Here is a 19,050-nt window from a genome sequence, read left to right on the forward strand (position 1 = left end):
TTCTTCACCCTTAAAACCCAAAACAACATTGTGGGTATCAGCTACTAACTGAAAGAGGATTCAGTGTGATGCTGAATATCAAGGCAGTAATATTCAAAAACACAGTTTTATGTTGAAAGTAAACAGTTTATCACTGCACGTACAAGCTCCCTGTGGCAGAGTTAATGATTGTTGTTGAATTACAACTGATAGTGCAGATAGCAGCTCACAGACAAATAGGCCTCACAGGGTTTTATAATCTGTAACACAAACAACACCCTTTATCCTTAAATGCTAAATTCAGATAAGGAAAAATTCCCCCCAAATAAAGAAAACATCTCAAGAAGAATAACAGTTGTGGATCCCTCTTCTGGGACAGACATGCAATGAATTATGTGTGTACATTATTGATGAAATGGCAATGGTTAAATTAGACTACAAAGAAAGAATTACAATATTAGGTAGATTAGAAATATATGAAGAATATTAGATGACATCAAGCAACTTCCAGGTGCCAAACAATATCAAAATAATACTTTTTGTGAATTTTTTTATACCTGTTTTTCTGCAAAATAAATGTCTCCATTTGACAAAGGAAGCTCAAGTTAAATTTTATCTACACACAAGTAGCTGTCAACCAACTTTTGGTACCTTTCGTACAGTTAGTACCAAAAACCATGATGAGGTTTTATATCCATATCTATGGGAATGTATTGGATTATTACATATGTAATAATGTGAGGATTAGTGTATTCAGATTAATATAAAGTAAAATAAAATTATACAAAAAGTATGAAATAATTATATTTTAAATTGAAATGCTTTTATCTGGATGAAAGTATATCTACTACCAACTGTATGATGGAACAAGAGACCAACTTTGTCTTTCATTTTCCAACTCTAGAAGGTGCGGAAACCATTAGGGGGGGAAAAGGAAGTTTTGGCCTCTGCAGGTTCAGTTTGGTTTTACTTTGAACCTTCCTCTGTCAGAGGAGGAGCACGCTAGAACAGCAGCACTCTGTTTCCTCTGTGGTCAAGCAGCTACTGGAACTTCGTGTCACGCAGGGGCCAGCACTTTACTTTATATTTAAACAAGCAATAATTCCTCCCCACCACTTCTATGGAATGGAAGGGGGGAAAAAAATAAGACCCGGTCTGTAATTCACAGGAACTGATTTTGGGAAAGCAAAAGGGCCGAGGCAAAGAGGTTGTTAAAACACAGAAGAGAAGGAGTCTGTTGAACGGAGCGTGAGGGGTGTTGAGTGGTGGGCGTTGTGGGTTAAAGGAGCAAATAAAACATACATCATTGTCTCCCGATCCAGCATTAAATTGCACTACTACCTTGGTATTAAAATAACTCTTCCTGCTTTGTGTGTTTTAATGGATTGAACAGAGTTTTACACTCTCAACATAAAAATTGCTTATTATGTTTCTGTGGTTAACAGCACAAGCTAAATACATAAAACCCCCAATGTGAATACGGAAATTTAGATAGAGAAGTTAGGTCTAAAATCCTTGTTAAAACAGATGGTAATGACTGGCAAAGCCATGCAGGAGTCTTACCGTTGGCATGATGAAATTAAGGTCTGTTTTTACACCAACCTCAATTGCAGTGTGTGGTGTATAGTGAGAGAGTAAAAACACTTTTTTCACGCACAACAGACCTTGTTGCTTACTCAAAGCTCTCTTGTGCAAGGAAGTGGTTTGCAACTTCATGTGAAAGAGAAGATATTGTTTTCCAGATGTCTCCCAAGATGCTATTTCAGAATTGTCATCTCAACATAGTTAGCTGAACCTGTCATTTTAGTTACCAGAAATACGTTTGTGTGGTTGTGCTGTGTAAGAACAAAGAGTGCTGGAAATGAGGTAATCACAGCTTGAAATTAGGTTATTTCTAAAGGGGCAGGGGGTTCAGAGAGTTTGGTAGTGATAGGAGGTGACTTGCATGTTAGTGCACTTTGATATTTTATGTAATCTAGAAAAAAAAAAAAAAGGTCCATCCTTTTACCATTTACCAGATGCCTTTAATTATACAATGGGGCAGTCTGCATATATTATTGTCTCATTGTAATATCCAAAACTGCACATATTTCAGAAGACTGGTTTGAGGTCAGAATACTCCACTATGTCTGCCTATGGTCTGCTGACTTAGCTATTTTCTACATAAAAGACTGCAACCAACAGGAAAGTCCTTTCACCGAGGAGTTAAGGAACATAATAAATGCCAATCTGGGTTTGAGTTTAGTACCTTGAATCTCATGTCTCACAAGGTTCAGGTTGTTCCTCAGGTTAAGCACCTAGCTTTATAGAGAATAATGTAGTTCATTTGAGATAAGTGAGTGCAGGGGCACGGTGCGAGAAAAGATACAAGTTTAGACACAGACTGTTCAAAATTAACATCAGAATCCAGTTTTTTCTTGATCATGCAAAAATAACTGCCTGGAAAAACAAATTATAATCTCTAAATTTACATTGCACATTTACCAAATTTGTAACTGCACAATGTTGCTTTCCAACCCTCCATTGCAACACTGCTATACTCTACTGTGGCCTTTGTTGCAGAATACATTTGTGAAATATATGCACTTTTTGCTTCTGGTAAATGGAAACAAGCAGTTTAGTCAGACAAAAATAAAATGTCTGGACTGACCTGGTGGCTCCGTGTCTGAGCCCAAGCCTTTGCTAAATATCATCTCACTCACTCTGTTTCAATCCCTTCTATTTCTAAGTTCCTTCCTCTTTTTCTTAATCTCCTTTTTTAATGTTTTATTAACACAAAAGGGGAAACAAATGAAGAGTTATTTATGGTAAATAAAACAGTCTTCTTCTATTCACTTTTCTACATGTTTATCAACTAATTGCATGCGTGTTCATACATCAAGTCTTTATGTGTCAAACTTGAAACATTGCTCTGAATTCCCCCCAGTCAGAAGTTATGGTGGTCCATTTAAGTGCTCTGTTCCTGAATTTCTTAAATGGGGGCTCTCATCTGCTACTTATAGTTTTATTCACACCATCTTGATGTGTCTCTGAAGGATTGCTTGGCTAGTCTATCTGAAGCCGAGCTTGCAGAGTGCCGCTAATTGGGGGAGTGTTGCACCGTCGACATTCACAAGCTGTTAATGGCTTCCAGTCCACGCTGCTAGCCACTGCCAAGGCTCGACTAATAAGAATCACAGCTTTCCTCTGTTGTCTGGAACTGCAACTCTGTTCAGAAAAAGGATTGTCCAATTCACTCTTACTTGTTCTTGTGTACTATATGATGTGTCCATTTTCCATAGTCTTTTCACATTTGTGTCTATTTATCTCAGTAGGTTCCAAATAAACCAAAGATATGCACAGTGGTTATCAAGGCAGTCTTATTACAATGAGTCAAATATGTGGCATGAGCACAGCTGTGCATCAGCTGTGTTTTTGCAGCCTGTGGTGCAGCCATGTCAAACCACTGGCATCTTACTTTAAAGTCTACTTATTCAGTGAGAACGCCAAAGGGTGTTGAGATTTGACAACATATGTTATATGGACTTATACTGTCAATAAATCTGAAGGGGGTTCTCTGTTTTACAACTATTCTGCATGAAAATGCCAATACAATTACTGATATGTTTTTTTCTTATTAATAGCCTATCACAAAATAACTACAGTATATCTGTCTTAAATCTCTCTGCTGCCCCTGCTGGGAACCAGCTGAAAGTCACTATACTCTGGATTCCACAACGTCTCCATGTTAATGAACTCTATGTTAACCCTGGAAAGTATTTAAATCCCCCCAGTTTCTTGATTTTATATTTGTATTCTTGTGAAATAAATAAGCAATTTGACTGAAAGATTTTATCCAAATGGTTTTCCCAGTAGCATGACTTCTTTCATTTTTAGCATAAGTATTCATAACAAGAATCAAACCACAAATCCTTGCAATGCAGTGCCTTGGCCTCTGACGAAAGGGAAACTTTTCCTCTTCTATCCCCCATTTCTCACTGGATTCCTTTCTAATACCCACCTAGAAGTCATCAAAGGGAAGATACAGATTCCTGGAATCACTTTTTTTTCCTTTTTGAACATTTCTGCCTCTCCAGAAGCTTATAGACCCAGCTGCCAACAGCCAATGTTTCCAATGCTCCACAAGCTGCATTTGTTTTGTAAGTGTCACAATGTTGCCTTCTACCTGTCAGTCACATAAGATTAGAGAGACCAGCGAGCTGACATGTTGGACAAATGCAGCGTCACAGGACTGAAAGGTTTAACAGATTAGCCTCTTCTCTCGTGGGAAGACCAACACCCCAGGTATCAATCTTCTCTGTGGCTGCATGCTGTAGCCTGGAGGGCTGGTAGCTTGAAACAAATAATGCTGCCACCTAAAGGGAGCTAAATGGACAAATATTGTTATGTAAAGTGAAGCAGATGGGGAAAACAGAGATGTGATCACATTTGACAACCTAAGAAATGACATAATTTATTTATATTTGCCCCTCAACTCAAGCGCATGGAACCATTTCAAATGTATTAAATGCCATACAGGTTCAGCATGCATGACAATCTTGCAATTTTTCCCACCCAGAGCTTGATTTGCTGTGAGCTACTGATTGCGAAAGCAAAAGGGACACACCCAACATTCCCACAGTGTAGTGGAAACAGACCTGCCAGGTGGAATATTTATTGAAATATTCATTTAGTTTGTGGAGAAGTAGGTTTTCTTCATCTGCTGTCAGAAATATCTGATAAAGTGTATCCAATTCAGTGTCCAGTGTGGCAATGCTTTTCAACTCTCTGTTATAAAGGGCTCTGTAGTCACAGTACTTCCAAACATCACCAGATCTCACACATAGAGCTTTGACTGGCTACCAGCCGGCGAAGACAGTCATAGTTTCTGTTTAAATCAACTGTAGCCAAACCACTGTAGCATCTAATGAGCCTGAACTCAATTTAAACTCAATTTCTCACAATGACATAAAATGTACCACTGCAGAGTCTTTTTATACCTTAACAGTTTTTCACACTGTAGACATAAAACATGACTTGTCAGTGCTGACAAAGTTGTTCCTTCTGGATAATTTTGTTGTTGTTTTAGCAATTGTAACCAACGGCAAGCTTGCAAGCTCCACAATGTCACAGAAAATGACTTGTGAGCTTCCTCAGGCAGTTGGTAAAGGGAGTTTGAAGGGTGTAACCTAAATATCTAAATATCTATAATAGTCTCTATGGCCAATTTGTTATTGTTTTCTAGTACAATGTTTTTATTCTTTGAGAGAAATGTGACGGGTTACATTTTCTATAATTATAATGAGGAAATGTTAATTCACTTATAGCAAATATATATCTGGTGAGTCACAAAATGTTGATACTTTACATATCTGCAAAATGTTCACTGATGTTCACTGTATTACATTTATTTCCCAGTAAAATATCCACTCTTGCAATAGAACATCCTCTGCAAATTTAAGTGTTTTCATGGCTATATTTGTATATGGCACCCACAGCAATTTGGTTAGTTGGGGATGGATCATGTTGTCACTTAAATATCTCAAATGTCAACAGTTTTCTTTATTTTATTAGCTCTTAACAATCATGTAACTAAAACAACAATCTTTCCATAAACTAAATAAGAGTGTTTTTGTTCCCTAAACCCTAACCAGACACTGAACTCAGGATGTGAACCCTGGTCTCCATACTCCACGCAGCAATTACATTTCTATTCTAAACATATTTGGCAAAAAGATTATATGAATGTCATTTCTAGGGAACAGGGAAGCTATTGCAGACTTCAAAACATTGGAGGGGTAGTGTGTATCTGATGGAAGGGGTTCAGATGGCACATGAGCACATTCTAAGATCTGGTAGAGAAAAACAAAGAAAATTCACTTCCCGGTAGCAGTGCTGATTCATCATCTTTAGCCCTGTGGAAGGCAGATCAATAAGGAGCTACAGGGAACCTCAAATACAGGAAAGCCTCAGTCCCTCTGCCTGCCACCAAAGAGCTGATCCTGCTTGTTACAGGAAGGGTTAAATTGATCTCTCTTAATTGGCTAAGAAAGTTGCACATACATTTCTATGTGCTATAGTGTATAGCCACATCAAAAGCAGCAGCCCAACTAACTGGTATCATATCTACATTAGGGCCCTTTCTGTTGCGTCTCTCACCATCTCATCTTTTGGTTTTCCAGCAGAGTGTATCAGAACCTGAAGGTCCTGTGGTGCTTCCTCCAACCCTGCACGGAATTGATGAGTTGTCAGACGCTGTGGCAGACCTGGGCACTGTGGAGGAGGTCATGAAGTACTTGGAGCCAGAGCGATGGCAGCTGGATATAGAGGAGTTGTACAAACCCTCATGGCATGCGCTGGGGAAATCCTTCATCCATAATAAGAAAGCCAGAGGTAGGATGTTTTAAACTTGTGGGTTCAATGGTCCAGGACATAACATTGAATATAAACTCAAACATACTTTTACTTTTGTTCTGTAAAAAATTAGATGTTTTGACGTGAATGGACTCTGATCATATCCTCTCTGTGTCTTTCAGGGGGAGCTGATCTCAACATGTTGAGGGAGGAAGTTCAACTGTACAGTTGCACTCCACGCAACTTCTCTGTATCCCTGCGTGAGGAGCTAAAGAGAACAGATGCCATTTTCTGGCCCAGCTGCCTTCTGGTGAAGCGCTGTGGTGGAAACTGTGCCTGTTGCGCTCATCGCTGCTACGACTGCCAGTGTGTTCCCGCAAAGGTCACCAAGAAATACCATGAGGTAAATATGAATCTGATAGTGAAATTCACTGTTTGCTGCAGGGCTGTATGAGCAACAACATAAACATTTTTTTCTTTTTTTAAATCACACTTTTAATAGTTTGTGAGGGATTCAATTCTAAGTTTCAATTATGTCTTCAGTCATTTCTGGTTTCTATTGAGTTTAACAGTACTTGTAAATTGTAAGTTTCTTTTAACAAAAGTGTCTGCCAAAATGAATTAAAGTGTTGCTATTTGCGCTCTCTTCTGTGTATAATTTTTGGTTACTTTTCATTTTTGGGCTGAAATGAAATGCAATGGGCTTGAAAATTGTGTTTTTAAAACCAGAAGCCAGAAATCTTAGCACCTGGTGACATTAAGTCATAGATATTTTCAAACCTCTATAGATATTTACTATATATACTGATTATTTATATGCTATGCGTGCATCGACCTTCAATGGAAAAACCATGAAATGTTAAAACACATTTAACAAAACAACATTATTGCAGAAACACACTGTTAATCTCTAAAATATCTTCTTTTTTTGTGGCAGGTTCTACTGCTTAAACATCGAAGCGGTGGCAGAGGCCTGCAGAAGTCCATGACTGATGTGGCCTTGGAGCACCATGAGGAGTGTGCCTGTGTGTGTAAAGATGACTGGGACTAACCTCAGACATGTGTAATAGCTGCCACTGGAATCACTCGGGATGTTAGAAATGAACCTCCGCCACTGTTGCAATGTTCCGTATCTCATCCACTTCCACTGGGAGCTAACAAGATTCTCTTTTTTTATCCTGTTGTCCTTTCACTAATTGGATGAAGTAGAACAGACTTGAATCTAATAAATCTGACTGAATGGATCTGACTGCTGAGGAATACCAATACTGTGCTCTGAGTGCATTTTAGGGAGACAAAAATTCACTGGAGCAGATCTGGACTATTACCTATATGCTCTGAAGACAATTTTCTCCAGCTCCTCAGAGATAAGAACTGTATTTGGTGTTGAGGCATTTATGCCTCCTCTTCTTGAGGTTTTTTTTAAAAGTTCAGCCAGCATGGGCTGAAAGCGTTATGGAAAATGGGAGCATCTTTGTTCAAGTACTTTTTTTTAAATGTCTATAAATGAGTTGCCTTCCTCTGCTCTTCTATTATTACCGTCAAACCAAAGAAAGGTGCCTTTTCATGAGCAGTTTCTTTGCTTCCCTCTTGTTTTACCACAAATGTAATCTGTGGTGAAACACAGCAACAGCATTGCTAAACACCTCCCTAATGAAAATTGTATCATGTGTAAATATTTCATTTCAATTTCTTTTCCATACCATCGTGCCTTTTCTACCAAAGAGTCTCAAGCAGAAGTTGCACATGTAGAATCTGTTGGGTGTTGTTCATCACAGCTCTGCATCTATCTCAGCAATGCTTGTGTCATATCTGCTTGCTTCAGGAATGCCTAGTTTTAAGCAGTTCTTGCTATTTGAGATTGTTCATATTAAGTATTTATTTGTTTATTGAAAGGGAAATTTAGGTCCAAAATGTTGTTTGCTTGTGTCACTGTACAGTAATATTAGCCTCAATTTTTATTGTTAGTAATTTTACATTTTCAATGTGTCATGGCTGTTTTTCATTTTCTGTATGCCAAAGTTATTTATCTCCTTTTTCACAACAACTGTTTGTATTTTATTGTACTGAACTCAAAAATAAATTCTTCCATTTCTTATTGGAGGTGCAGTGCCTGGGACTAGTGTGCAGTGGTAAAAAACCCATCCAACAGAGAAGTTAAACAGGATAAAACAAAAAAAAACAAAAAAGAAAACACTGGCAGAAATTATGGTAATATTTGGGATAGATGTGTGGTTTCCATTATGGTAAAAGCACATTTAAGTAGGAGAAAATCTGACCTCACAATCTAATAAATTAGATTGAGAGGTTCTCTGTAAAAATGTAAAAAATATTGCCCACAGATTCAAGTTTCAAATAAAGTAAAACAAATTGGTTCTGCCAATTTCTGCCATGCTTTCAGTATTATATATTCCTCTCAGAACAACAAAACCACATGGGTAGTCTGAAGTGTGTTAGGTTTATTCACAAACCATGGAATTTTAACAGCAAGTAATTTCCTCTCTTTGGCATTTCTCTGCCAAGGTGTTGTTTCATCTTCAGTGTGTTGAGCATGTTGCAACTCGGCTCACACAGCTATATACTAGTTTTATGCATGAATGAGTAAGTTGGTGAATTGCGATATGCAAAGTGAAGCACTACTCTGCATATTTTTAACAAGGTGTGTAATTCTAATGTTTTACATTAGTATATTCACTCATATCAGTTCTAACCCTAATATTAGAAGTATTACATTAAAGCATAAGAAGTAAGCACTTTTCTCTTAAGCTTTATCTATTGTCTTTATTCCACAAGCTTCTTATCAGACACTGAGCTGTGTTGTTCATTCTCCCTCTCGGCCATCAGGTGACCCAGGAGGAGGTTCTCATTTGTCCATCTCACGCTGCTGTCCTAGCCAATTATTCTGATCTAATGTGCGCCCTGGCAGGCATCTGCGGTGACGCCAGATGCTACTGCATAAACCCGCCGGCTCCCAGTGTGGTTTTTATAATATTAAACAGACTGCTTTCCTTAGTCGGTGCAGTGTTTCTTTGCAGAGGAAACCTCACTGCACTGGCACAAGATGTGACACCGCATGGGCAGTTGGTCTGGCTCTTGGTATGTTTGTGTATGTGTGAGCGTAAGTGTGTATGAGTGTAACTACGATCCAGCACTTGACACTTCCACCCTTCACCCACATGTCCCTCTGCTCATTGCCACCTTTGCTGTGAAACCAAAGTAGCCTCAGTCAATGTAGACCGCAGCAACATGGTGGAATTTAAGTGGCTCTACTCAAAGCAACCACTTTAATTCATTTTGTCTATAGGGAAAAACAAACTCTTAAGGTGCACCCAACTTTTAGGGTAATAACTTTCTACATCTTGATTAAAAAAGATGTAGAGCAGTAACAGCCACTGTGGACTCAACAGACAAAAAAAAAACACCAGTATGAACAAAACCTTTAACTCTTCTAACAGAAAATCCAATCTGCTGTCACTGTGCAGTAGGCACTGCAGACTCTACAGTAATAGTTGCTTAGCACCACAGATGTCACCAAATAATAAAAAGCACAGAAACTCACCCACTGAAGTCTGGTAATGTTTTTGGAGTTTGACACTTGCTTTAACCAAAGGCTGACATTGACATTCTCTTTTTGCCTCCGCTACGAATGAATCATCTTTACAGTTGCAGCACATTCAGCTCTCCAGCATTTCATCCCACAGGACTAACAGGACTAACCTCTGATACATTGCAGGTTTGACCTTACAGTATCTCTGCATGTCTGAATAGGTGAAAAGATGAAGCTTCTTACACCTTCATGCACACAATTACAAGAAAATAGTATATGTAATCTGTAGTGTTTCCTTCTGTAGCTTATCACATGGATTGCGAAAAAATAAACATGTTGTGACACGTATTCTACCATTTTATGAAGCCTGCAGGTGATTAGCTTAGCTTAGCATAAAGACTAGAAGAAACAGTAGGAAATAAGTAGCCTAGCTCGTTGCGAAGGTAACAAAATCTGCCAACAAGCACTTCTAAAGCTCACTAATTTACATTCAGTTAAATTCCTCAAGTCCCCACTGGTTGCCTGGTAACCTTACAATTATGACAAGACTCCAGGAAATGACTGCGCTCTCCCAAAAAATAGTTCCTCACATCATGAGGTTGTCATGACAACCACAAATTGTCACTTTTACATATCTGGTTTTGGACAAGTTAAACAAACAAGATATTAATTAATGAGCTTTAAAGGGGCTGGTAAGCACATTTTCTTACCTGTCAGGCTAGCTAAGATAATCACCTGATGGCTGCAGCTGTATTTAACATACAGACATGGGAGTAGTACTTATATTCTCCTCTAATCCTCAACAAAAAGGCCAATGAGCATATTTCCTAAGAATGACAATGTGTTCCTTTCAGTTCTGCCATTCAGTATTTCTGATTGTCAGTGATGGAAGTACATCATATAAGAATCAGTTACCAATCTCTGATCTAGAGATTATTCCACTGAATGGTACAGTATCTCTTCTGTAAGGATGTAATGACGGCATCCTGGATGTTTACTCACTTGCTTTCTTTCTGCTTGTTTTGCACAAAAACTGAGAATAAACTCTATCTGTCACACTTGTCAGTTCCCAAGACATGAATCCGACCCCTACTAACAGTACTGTCTCAAATCTTAACCACCAGCACTTTAGTTGGTAGCAGCAACAACCGCTGTCTTGCGATTCCAACTTATCTCTGCCATTTCCCATCACTGCTATCTATTGCTATATGCTACACAGTTGCTACCCTACAATACATGAATCTCAACTACTTTTATAAACTCCTCAAAGGAAAACTGACATTTTGATTTCATCTCCCGTAACAATCAATGGGTTGTTTTTTTTCTTATGTACATTCTCCAAGTGGTTGCCCCCAATAAAAGCATGGGTCATATTGTGTCTGTATGTAGAATGCCAATGAGCCATTTTGGAGCAATAACACATCATTGTTGTTTTCTTTCCTACCATGTGACAGTAGTGGGGTTAAAAAAAAAAACATCTATTGAAAAATAAAAATGTCAAAGTACCCCTGTGAAACAAACTCAGATTAATTTATTCAGTCTTAAATTTCATCATACATCTTGTAAAAAAAAAAAGATCTCCAGTCTATTCGTATTGTCATTCGAGCCATATTGTATATACGAGAGAAAATCTTGGAAGATTCACTACAGCCTTTGCATAGCCCTCGCATTTGCAGCCATTCATCTTCTGTAACTGGCAACTGACTATAAATTTCGACATGCAGCCTGGGAATCGATCGCAGCTTGGGGTCGTTTATAACAGTGCTGGGTCTTTGAGCACTGACTGATGGGGAAAATATGGCAGCCCCATCCAGATGACATCTCCAGAATCTCTAATTGGTTCATGGTATGGATGGAAAGGCCAAATTGACGGGTGCATGTTATGTTTTGATAATTATAGGGTGCTGCAGCAGCGGTTTTCGGAGAACCGGCTGTTGTTGCTGGGAATGTTAGGTCCTCAACTACAGTGTAGTATTAATCATGGGTCAGGATATCATTTAAAAAGCAGCACAGCAGAGGAAAGCTCCATCTTAAATATACTGTAGGTTAAATAGTTTGACAGATGTCTCCCATTCAGTCTGCATGTTCGCTGTGTCCCCTCTCATCTCCTCATTACGTCCAATGTTTAACCACTTCACGTATACCACACCAAGATGAAAGGTTTTTACATTTACTCTGAACTGTAGCCTATAATACATGATGCATTAAACATTCTGCGTTACACCAAATACATACAGCATGTATAACACATTTACTGAACTGAGGATCCTACAAGCAGAGAGGTCAACATGGCAACTATATATGTCAACATAAAAGTATATATTGGTATAGGGGTGTTTTATACACTGTGTCAAGTAAGGACACATTACAAAAATACATGCCATATTTTCAAGAATCTAGTTTTTCAGTATATTCTCCTTTTGCCAGACGCTAATTTTAAAAGCTAAACTGTAAATTGTATCTGAGTTAGGCAAGTAGTCACTACCTCTGCCCTGATGGTATCATTCCCCTTTTAAATCGCCAAGCAAATGCCATGTGACCAACCTGATCAGACTAAGCACCTCACTTTCTCCTGGAGCAGATCTGGGCCAGTGATAGTGAGCTTAATGTCATAGCGTATCTTCTATAATACACACACACAACATGGTGGCAGTGTTGAGTATCCAGTACTGATAAGCTCTGACAAGCCTCTCACAGCTGACACTATTACTCACAAACACCCACACTGCCGACGGTCATAACGGAAATGCATCCTTAATAGAAAGAAAGGTCAAAAGTCACTGATTTCTGTGTCCTCCAGTTAATTGGCAGTGTATTTTGACCCCTCACCCTGAAGGTGCTCTTTGAGGGTATCTGATGATAAATCCAAACAAGAGGCAAGGCAGCTTTCTCTCTCTGATATTTAGTCTGAGATGTGCTATTTTAATATTGGAAAATATTATTCATTTATTTATGTTTTCTATAGTAACCTAACCCTAACCCCTAACCCTAACCCAAAGCTATAGACTTCTTGCCAGAACAGTCACACTGAATTTATTCACACAAATTCACCAGTGCAGGATTGTGTTTCCTCACTAGGCAAGGATTGTGTGGCAAGTCCCTGTCTTTCTGAGAGTTAGATGAGCTACCTGAGTTAGATACCAACACCTCTAAATCTCGTTAATAGACATGTTTGATTTCATGTTTTGGTTTAGTCAAATTTGAGTAATTAAAACATAACAATTTGTAGTTGATAACAAATGAGACATGTTAATTAGTGAGCTAATTAGATGTTGTGGTACACTAAAACACTATTATGGCAGCTTTCCATTTACTTCCAGGGAATTATTATTCATATGCTGGCTCACAGACATGGCTTACTTTGTGAAGTTAAATGGAATGGAGCCATCATTAATGTTATTAGTTACACCTGTGATTTTCCTGATATGACAAGTTAAGCCTCTCCTATTTATTTATAAAGTTATGATATACAGATGTGCTACTTTTATTCAACCTTAAAATACACTTTAAAAAAAATCTGTTTAACGTTAGGGCTGCAAGAGAGAAGATCTTATCACATAATTATTCAGTATCTTTTATGATCAACACTGTTTTGGAGAAGTCAGGTATTTAACGGTGTTATCCCTGCAAGCTAAATAGGGCAATAGTTGCCAAACAATTTATGGATAATAAGTCAGAGAAGTCATGGCAGGTGACTGATATGTTGTGGGCTCGTTGCATGTTCCATATGGCCCTAAGTGATAGAGGTCACACGCTCTCCCATGGGTCTCTGGGTAATCATTAACTTGACATTCCCTGTGGTGGTCAGGGTGATGTCCACACACTCCTGACATTGACAGATATCCAACCTCACCCTAAAGAAAGTCACTAGCGGAAACATGTTGGTTTAACAAGACATTTAGGTTATGTTAACCACTGAGTTGTCCTTTATACTACAAATGTTAGAATTTTGACCTCTTTATAAAAAACATTAGTGTTAACCTTTGTTTCATTTGCATATGAAAGATATACACAGGGATGAGTCAATGCTACTGCATGTACAGGACATTTTCATTCATATTTAAATTCAGTGTCTGCTTGCTTTGTTATAGCTGTTTTTTTCTGTTCCCTTAAACATGTGGTAGCTGAAATAAAAAAGTAGAATTCATATTTTTGTGTAAAAGTCACAATTGTATGTTACTGTTTATAAATGTCACATTCTGTGCTGGCTTCTGAAATGAGAACAGCTGACTGATAATGTGACTTTCATGCAAGGGGATGTAGGTTTAGAGGTTCATTTAAAAATAAACTAAATTCACTCATTTACGTAGAGGAGCTCTACAAATGTTGGTGTCACTGTCATTCCTCTCTCAGTGGAGTAGGAATAATGAAATTATGTTTTTGTTCGTTTCAGCTACAGTATATGTTATAAAATGAATTAATGCTGATTTTACCATGGTAATAATGGACATTTTGACTTGTCAGTTATAGGTGTACCTAATAATATTAATAATTGGTGCATTCCATTTAGGTGTGGTTGTGCCCGCCGGGCCTTGGTGTTACACACACTAGCTCGGTGTATTTCTTAATTTCACACCTTAATGGAATTGTGCTGTCATTAATCTTACACCTGTGCTTTTCCTGCTATGACAAGTTAAAATGCTTGCTGAGAGAAAGGCCTGTGGCTGTTGTAAAACTTTTTTTTTTTCGTTTTGTTTTTTCATTAGTTGTGATTACACTTTAAGACGGCTCAGTGAATTCATACATCCCACAACTATGGTGCTGAAAGGATAGTGACGTAAGGGCTGTGCATTAGCAAGGTCATCATCATGGCAGCCAAGTTATGTATTTTCACAGTATTTGTTGGAGGTTTGCTGCAACACAGCTAATCTTCTCTGTTTTGGACTTTCCATCTCTTTTTCATCAATAACATTTGCTATTTGTCAACGCTGTAATAAGCATGTCAAAGTTGACTATTTGCTGATCACAGTTTTGATATTTCACTGTTATGAAAGCTTATGTGACCTTCTCTTTGGTCTGCTAGTTTTGACTTACTTAATATTTTCTTATTTTGTTCAAATTACTCCTGAATCCTGTCACTTTATGGTGGATTCAGCAGATTTAATTTCTGCACACATGTGCAGTCATTTCCAACCTACTCCTACTCTATGACAAACTTAGGAGCTCTGATATCAATGCATACAGTACATTTTGATGTCAACTTTTTGTGTGATTCAACTTCTGTATGCACCCGCATATAAAGATCTGACTTACTGTAGTACTGACAAGACCCATATATTAAATATACATTTAAGCAACAGTCTGTGGTTGTTCATATTTTTTTCATCAGTTTTCTGCACAAGTAGAATCTTTAATCAAAGGAAATGTATTATATTTCCCTACACTTTACATGTTTCAGTTACAGAGTTAGTCCATAAAAAGTTTCATGTTGAAGTGGTTTCACATCTTGTGCCATGCCAGAGTGACTGCTTCCTTTATATGAGCCATTTCGGACATGATCCACAGAGAGAGAGAAAGCTCACTGCTCTCTGTGATAGCCTATACATCTAAGCCTTACCTAACACAAAGGCTCTCTGTCAGACACTATACAGAGGTTGATGGCTTATAATGAAATTTTGTGGGGGGGTTTTCTAAAGGTAAAAAAAGTGGACATGGTACCTAATGTAAACTTGAGTTTAGAAGATTGTTTTTGAAGAGGCAGAGGAGTATATCAAATTGTACCACTTATACATGCAGGCATACACAATCTCTGGATTTTTACATTGTAAATGTGAAAAAAAGAAAAAACACACATTGCCAAAGTATTTTTATGAGCATGGGTTTGTTATTAAGCTGATATTAATAAGTTTAAAAGACATGGTAGAATTAATCTCTACTGTTATCTATAAAGTTCTCTGAAGTGACAAAATGCCCTTAAGTTAAAAACTGTGGAATATAAAAATTACTAGTCAAAGGATGACACAGTTTTAAATTAGGAGGAACTCTTTCAAATTGTGGTATATCTCCTTGTAGAAGTGTGAATTTGAATAAAAAACACTTTCTAGCTGAATATGTAATCTTCTCTGAAGAGCCCTTTGTCTGTAAAAATGGCAGCTTCACAGAAAGGTGAAAAATATATTCAGGGTTGTGTGAAAATGTGTGTTAAACATTTGCTTTGCATTTCAAGTGCTGAACATCAGACCATGGATCAAGCACAGCAGGCACAAGAGACTTATTTTCCTTTCTACAAGCCTGGACTTGCCCCGTTGCCTTTCTTTTAGTCACACGCACAAATGGGCCGAGTCAAATGGTTTACGCATCCTGTTTTCTTTTTTCGACACTGTTTGAAATGAGGGTCACAGACCACATGTGAGGCACAACACAGGTCCCAGTCAGCAGTCCTCTAAATGTCCCATTCATGTTGGGGCACTGCTGAGCCAGTTCTTAAAAATCTACTCGACTGATGTGGTCGCTAGGGAGAAAAAAAAACAACACAAAATGGACAGGGTCAGTTTACACTCTAGTAGTAAGGTGTACACATTTAGGAAACATGCCTTGGCTGATGACATGGGGCGTCTTCTTTCTAGTCATTCAGTTTCTGGAAAATCTCAACACAACATCACTCATAATTATGTGAGGTGGTGGTGAACACCCAAAATCAGTGCATTCAGTGCTGATAGCATCAGCGCAGCACTAATCAGAAGCAAATGTTTGCCTTTACTTAAAATCAGTCGAGCACACTGCGCTAACTAGGAATTACAGGCAGCCCTTAAATATCCTGTTTTATTTAATGAGTCACACACCAAAGGAGAGTTCAGAATAAGCCAGCCTTTCTCTGTTTCCTCTCCCCGTTAACCATGTAGACAAGTATTTCAAATTAAGTCCTGAGTGAAGCTAAAATAAACTCTCCCATCACATGGTTTTATAAACATAGACTGGCCAGTCTCCTTTTAAGGAAGAAAGAACAATGTTTGAGCATACCACCATTTCTGAACATATTGGTGGGCAACATGCACTTTGAAGAGAGACCAAGTGTTTGTCTTTTCTGCCAATCTCTTAAATTAACTCAACCTCTCTATAGTTCTTTTTTTTTACATTTCTAACTCACTACTACTGCTTGTTTTCAAGTCAATTGTCTGGTTTTCTTTTATGTCTTGCTTGCATTTTTCCCTATTCATATTATATTTGGTAGTAGCATTGTTATCCACAAATGCCTGGTATGGTCCAAAGGGGAGCACTTGATTTTTATCACCAGCTGTGCTTCTTTAAATTACTGTGGGAGGGATAAGCTTACATAAATTGCAGGTATTGGTATATATCCTCAGCTGTGATTATCTGTACTAACTTTACAACAATAGTCTTTATGGTATTGTCATATCAGGTTCAATGTGTAGTCCCTTTGAGATTGCTTCCATTCTAATTAAGAAAACATCATTGATTGTATTTTGAAGTACAGTCAAATATGCACCGCCACCCCAAAAGAGACTGTCTGATACAAAAGAAACCAAAAATGAAATGTTTGCCACTTGTGATGTCAGAAAATGTTTGTCACCAGGATGTTGCCTTTAAAGTAGGAATGCACCAATCTGGTGTTCGCCATGACGTGACATATCCACTTTTATTACAATTCATTATGAAATGTAATTATCGTATCAGTTTCATTCATTTAGTCAGATTGTCTACTCAGGTTTTAGCCCAAAGCAGCCCCTGGCTTCATGTTACCTTGCATTAAAAAAAATCCAGTCAGGTAAACAGATCTGGTGCATCTCTACAGCTGAGCTTATGTTACACCTGAAAAACTCCCTTGAAAATAAGATACATGCCAAGGGTTTATCCTGATATCATCAATCCCTACTTTAAAGATATAATCTAATACAAAGCCAAACAACTTAGAAGAATGGGACAAGTTACATGATACTTGACTTTACATTACAAGTTGTGGTAGTTCAATACATAATAGACTGGAAAACAGTGTAGCAGATTACTGGTAATACATCACCGTTTCATTTGAATTTACGTTCACCTCCCATGTACATCCAAACTGCCAGCAAGACCAAGCAATGGCTTTTATATGTGGGTTCCATTCTATTAAACATTGCAGTGGATTTTATATTGACATAGATAAAGTGAAATATTTTCGTGGAGACAAAGGATGCAAAGGATACTAACCCCTGTATGCTGTAAATGGAGGCAATAGAGGGCTGCAGTGAAATGGGACAGGCATTGTTGGGCCTGACCTATTCGATCTAGCAAAGCAGACAGAACATCCAGTCCCTGAACTGCGACATGGGAGTGAGCACTCATTCCATCAAATCCAACTGAGACTGCTGATAGTGTTTTCTATTGCTCTATGTAATGTCTCCTAACACTCCTTGGTACTAGATGTTGAAAATCCACCATGTTCTGGAGCTAAATTGCTCCCCAGTTGTCCAGACATACTGTGAAAGTTGAAGCTGCACGATAAATCACAAATAAATAAACTGCTATAATGATTACTGAAAGATCAAAAGATGCTTCAGATTTGTTTTCACAGGGAATTACAGTATGCTGTGTGTCAAGCTGCCTGAAGTAGAAATATTGAATTAAATATTAACTATGAATGTCTTCTTGCCAACTCGTTTTTTTCTTAAAAGTTTTTTTAAAATAAAATACTGATTTATAAATGAAATGGAAAATGATGTCCACGGCTTCATACTATAATTACTGAAACAATTGCATCATGTTTTTGTCAGTAATGTTGCAGCTCTAGCATTTAATCAGTGGAAATGATCATTTCAGCATTGATCCCATCATTTGATATCTTTTGTGATCTTCCGTTTTATATTGAAGACATTTTAGCACAACCTGTTGAGAGATTTGCAATTAGGACGTCAATATATTTTGTAATAGAAAAACCTTTGATGTGGTGGTTTTCCAGTTCCAGTTTTTTCTTTCTTGAGACTGTCTGGTGCTTAATATGCTGCATGGTTTTTTATACTGTATCAACTGATGAAGGTTTTCTAATAAAAATGCCTTTGAAGTCTGACTCAGATGAGATCAAACGATCTGATATAAAACTGTTCCAGAATTATTAAATGCAAAATGTATTTTTAAAAAAAGTTATCCGCTCACTCTTTGTCTGAAAAGCTTCAAAGCTTTCTGACTCCCCCAAGTATGGGCTTGAATACGATAAAATAGCTTGGACTTGTGGATCTGTGATGTAAATCTGATGT

At 37.9% G+C, this 19,050-nt stretch overlaps 1 protein-coding gene across 1 annotated transcript in view; it reads left to right on the top strand.

Moving 5' to 3' along the window:
- Window positions 1-8,410, top strand: part of pdgfc (platelet derived growth factor c) — a 47,549-nt gene extending 39,139 nt beyond the window's left edge. The window contains exons 4-6 of the mRNA XM_062425843.1: window positions 6,141-6,351; window positions 6,495-6,715; window positions 7,250-8,410. Coding sequence (XP_062281827.1) covers window positions 6,141-6,351; window positions 6,495-6,715; window positions 7,250-7,363 — 546 coding nt within the window. The 3' untranslated portion in view covers window positions 7,364-8,410. The remainder of the gene's footprint in view (window positions 1-6,140; window positions 6,352-6,494; window positions 6,716-7,249) is intronic.
- The last annotated feature ends 10,640 nt before the right edge of the window (window positions 8,411-19,050 follow it).

This window comes from Scomber scombrus, chromosome 9, assembly GCF_963691925.1.
Source record: "Scomber scombrus chromosome 9, fScoSco1.1, whole genome shotgun sequence".
Lineage (NCBI taxonomy): Eukaryota > Metazoa > Chordata > Actinopteri > Scombriformes > Scombridae > Scomber > Scomber scombrus.